Below are 4902 nucleotides of genomic sequence, written 5' to 3' on the forward strand. Positions count from 1 at the left end.
TTTACCAAACAGAAAAAGTTAACTAGATATTAGATAAAGCAACTGTCTGAAATAAGTGTTTAGTATCATATTTATAAAAAAATGCATTTATTATTTGTTTTTTGTGATAGAAGGTAGTTGTATCAACCATATCAGTATTTACTTGATGTAACAATTCTTTGAAAACAACATTTTTTGTTCTTTTTTATTGTAATCCATTATCATCGATTATCAAAATTTTGATAGAGTCTGGTGACGTTGCTCTAGATAGAGCAACATACAGATGCCCATGTGTGAAAACAGGGTGTGGTAGGTAATTCCAATTGTTTTTAGGGATTGTCCTTGACTTTTATTGATAGTCATTGCATAACAAACTTTTACAGGGAATTGTTTTCTAGTAAAAACAAAAGGTAAATCAGGACTGTTATGAACAAATTTTATTCTCGGTATGTACACTCGATTCCCTACGGAAGTTCCAGTAATAATGGAGGCCTGTATAACAGTTGGCAGTAACTGCGACACAATTAAACGTGTACCATTACATAGACTGAGTCCTTGATTAATGTTTTTTAATAGCATAACAGGCGTGTTCGGTTTCAAAGTTAACTCATGTAATGGAAAGCTAGAAAATGTTAACCGATGTAGATATTCTTGTGGGTATAAAAGATCTATGTCTGAAATCCTGTGTGTGTGAGGTGTCATTGAATTTGTGCTTAAGTAGGTGATACTATTTCCATTTGCCATTTTCATAACCAAGGAGTTTATTTCTGAAGCAATATCATTTTTCGGACAAACAATTGCCCTGGAGGACAAGTTTGATGTGGATGGTTTTACAAGCACTTCAACATCATAAACAAACCGTATTAGCGAGTGCAAACTGTTTTCACCACTACTGATAAGTAGAGGGTCTGGTATGTCAATGATGCTTGTGTGAATGGGATCAGCTGCATCAGGCTCCCCAAGCTTTCCGTTTCCAATATCTAATAACCAGGAAGCAAAGTTGGCAGCCGAAGTTGATGATGAAGGCAGGCTATCGATGGTTGAAAGTAGCATGTTAAGCAACAATTTGCAGACTGTGAAGTAAGGCCACATATATGAATTGGGCGATGTGGAAGAAATGATTTCAGAGACAGTGGTTTTCAGCTTTACAGGTAAGGTTTGTCGGAAGTCTCCTCCTAACAGCATTGACATGCCACCGAAAGGGAGATCCTTGTTGTTGAGAATGTATTTTAGTGTTCTATCAAGACATTCGAAACAACGTTTGTCACTCATGGGTGCTTCGTCCCATATAATAAACGAAGTTTGTTGAAGAAGATCTCCAAGTTGTGTATTCTTTCTGATATTGCAGATGGATGAAGCCGGCAAATCATGAGGGATGTTGAATCGCGAGTGAGTTGTCCTCCCGAAAGGCAACAAAAACGATGCAATGTCGGATGTTGCGACAGCGAGAACTATTTTTCCAATAGACCGAAAGTATGTGAGTATAGTTGTCCACAAGAAGGTTTTTCCTGTACCACCATGGCCATAGACAAACAAAAGAAATTGTTTTTTATTTGTCTGAGCCTCACGAATCATGGTATAGATATGGAGCTGATCCGGGTTGATTTGTGAAACCATACCTAGATGTTGTGTATGCAACGGATTTTTAGCATAGTTTGTCTCTTCAAGTAGAATTCGATTTCTCAAGACGGATAAAAGTGTTGCCGATGGCAACGGTAGACCAAAATCTCATAATGATTTTCTTGGAGTTGAAGAGTTCATAATTTTTTCAAGTTCTAGGAGAACCTGTTGTTGCAACAAGTCATCATTAATAGAAGCAGATGGTGAAGGATTGTCACGGAGAAAAGCAAATGAAATATCATCACTCATCTTTCGCCAACCATCGTTCCATAACTGTTGTGGGCAACTGACATCACAAAAAAGTAGCAAATGACAAAATAACAACCGCAATTCTGAAGAGGAAGCCACAGAAGAGGCATCAGCAAAGGTTGTAAGCCATTCTCTATCGTCACCACCAAACCAAGGGCCTCACAAGCTAATCGAAAGGTTGTGTATGTAGTTGTACCAACGATTCGAATATCCGCAAACGATTTAAACCCTTTATGGTGACACACCAACATAAAAAGATAAAATAATTCTCCTGCTATCGGATGAACATATGCAAGTCTGCCAATTGTCCGCAAACCGGACCTAGCTCTCGGTTGCCACTCTTTTGATTTTTAACCCATTTATAGTTAGATGGGTAATCTGGATATGTCAAATCCAAACCATCGGAATCCCTACCATTATTTAATAACCATGCAGACAAAGTTGTCACTCCAAAATTCGGGTTTCTAATAAGTGCTTCTAGGCAAGTATTATCTGTGAAAGTTGTAGTCTGCATGTTTTCTAATTAACTGCCAATGTTTGTACTGAAGGGTAGCGTTCGTGTATCGGAAAATTGAAAATTCTCCATGCAATTTCATGTGGACATCAAAAAAGTTTTGTATTTCATTTATCAACGAGACAAAAGAAGAGACTCCATCAGTAGCATCATTATCTGACCTCTATAATGAAAAGCTGACTCGCTCGACGCCTTTAGAAATAAACTTAAATAAGTTTTTGATCATCATATTCTAGCCACAATACTTTACATTAATTTGTGCGTTAAATCGACTGGAGAGGTGTATATGGGACACCAAAACCATTATTTATTCGCACCACACTACGGATTGTATGGTATGCACCTTCTCGCATTTTGTAATGCACATATCCGTCTTTTTCAAATGTTGTAGAAGACTGATAGGGCTTTGGAAAGTTCTTTGTACACTTTCCGCCGCGCATGCACGGAGACTTAGGATTGAGGAAACCACAAGGGCCATGCAGCATACACTCGGTGACATTTTTATACAAATATGGCTAAAATTGTGGGTCTGGCAATTCCGAACTTATATATTTATCAACCTCAGCAGCTATCATTATCCTATCCAAAGCCGCAACCCAAACCAGTGTATGACAATGCGGTAATCCTCTCTTCTGAAACTCTATCATGTATAAATTTGTTAAGTTAATCAGGGGAAAAAGCATAAGAAAGAAGGCATCTAAAATGTGATATAAGACAACAATGATATGTAGAATGTTAAAGGCACCTACAAACATCAACATCGCCAAATGTTTTATCATCTTTTAAAAATAGTACTTTGACCTTCATCTCGAAGACACGAGCTATGATATCTGGTATGTTTTGAGAATGATAAACACCATGAGTATCCATATATCTCAGAATCTTGGGCCATTTTACATTGCAAGTAAAGGTAACAAAGTATTATGGATTGCCATAAACTCTGCATATTGCCAACGCATCTTGATAGTGCTTATACATATATCTAGGTCCTCCAACAAACGATGCAGGCAGGAAGATTCGTCTTCTAATAAATCTGCCTTCGGAATCTCCCCTTGAAAGCGCATCATAAACCCTAGATACATACTCAGAACGAAGCTGCTCTTGATGGTTTGTACATAGTCAAGTCTATTTTGTTCAATGCCAATGTACGCATCAACAATATACTGTTGGAAAAGCCTACCACCACATAGAAGCAAGGAAAACATATTATTGCGTGCGTGTAACTGATAGCTATAATACATATTCACTGTAAGATTTCTATCAGAACATTCAGAATTAGGTCTCGATCTCATCCTTGGCAACCAACCATCTTCACCAAAAGGAAACAAAAGGGTATATTGCAAAGGCATGTAAGATGGATGAAGCTTGCTAATACGATGCGGCAAACCGTCCTTTGAATGAACAACAATATCATATTGACTAGAATTTGGATCATCGCCATAAATAATAGCAGCAAAAGTCCCCGGAGATGGAGCTCCATAACGTCTATCCAACACAGTATTATAAAGCCTGACAGAATAAGTTTCCAAACCCATCCCACATGAAATATCTGCAACACTTTTAAAATTATGTACATGAAGGATTTTTGAGCATTCTAACACTCCTATGGTGTACATGCAACCCTAGAAACCTTGGATCTATGTTTTCTCTAAGATACATGCAAATAAAAACTTTCCAAGGTTTACATCCTAACTAGCATGTTATGGGGTACTTGAATCATAAAACACTAGTAGAATTACATACCTTTTTGTAGTGGTTGATTGCTTGGAGTTTGAGAGCCTAGCACCAATAATGTGGATGCCTCAAATGGAAGTCACAAATCACCACAAACTTGGAAACCTTTAGAGAGAGTATGAACACTTGTAGTAATCGGCCACCTTTGCTCACACACACACACACACACACACTAATGTCATTTCATATGCCAAAGACTCCTTTATATAGTGTGGTGGATTAGGGTTGCATCCATGTAAACCCTAATACTCATGACCTTTCATTTCCATAAGATCCATGGGTTAAATCTCCATGGACTTACCATGCAAGCCTAGCCCATTCTAAATAAGCATCAGCCCACACTATATAAATACAAGGGTCCATATTTAATTAGTCACCCTTTTGATCACTAAATTAATTCTAAATTAATTTTAGATCAATACTAATTAAATAATATGATTTCATATTAATATATTAGAACTTATAATATGATAATAAATCATAACTTATACTATTCTCAAAAGATTATCTATATAAATTGTTCGGGTGAAGTGCAACCCAAATGGACCATGCCGGTTCGGGTCAAGTACATCTCAAATATAGTTATAGACTTAGACACCTTATCCAACAGTCTCCCACTTGGATAAGTCTAATAACTATAGTTACAAGCATGACTTTAGGAACCGACCGACAATCGTAACTCTTAAAACTCTGTTGAACTATGAAGCGCCATTTTAGATAAGGGATCATATAATCCTTTGTTCTAGATATTAGCCGGACAAATACATGGAACTATGTCTTACTTATTGTCCAGCAGTTTGTTTCCC

General features: G+C 37.3%; 1 protein-coding gene across 1 annotated transcript; it reads right to left on the reverse strand.

The window, feature by feature from the left end:
* Positions 1-210: 210 nt before the first annotated feature.
* Positions 211-1554, reverse strand: LOC111899721 (ATP-dependent DNA helicase RRM3-like). The gene has a single exon (XM_023895574.1). The coding sequence runs from the start codon at positions 1552-1554 to the stop codon at positions 211-213; it is 1344 nt and encodes a 447-aa protein (XP_023751342.1).
* Positions 1555-4902: the final 3348 nt, after the last annotated feature.

The sequence above is a fragment of the Lactuca sativa genome, chromosome 4 (assembly GCF_002870075.4).
Source record: "Lactuca sativa cultivar Salinas chromosome 4, Lsat_Salinas_v11, whole genome shotgun sequence".
In the NCBI taxonomy this organism is placed as follows: Eukaryota; Viridiplantae; Streptophyta; class Magnoliopsida; order Asterales; family Asteraceae; genus Lactuca; species Lactuca sativa.

Bases quoted from the DNA above. Each gene is read 5' to 3' on its own strand.
- LOC111899721 (XM_023895574.1), bottom strand. From the start codon at position 1,554: ATGATTCGTGAGGCTCAGACAAATAAAAAACAATTTCTTTTGTTTGTC.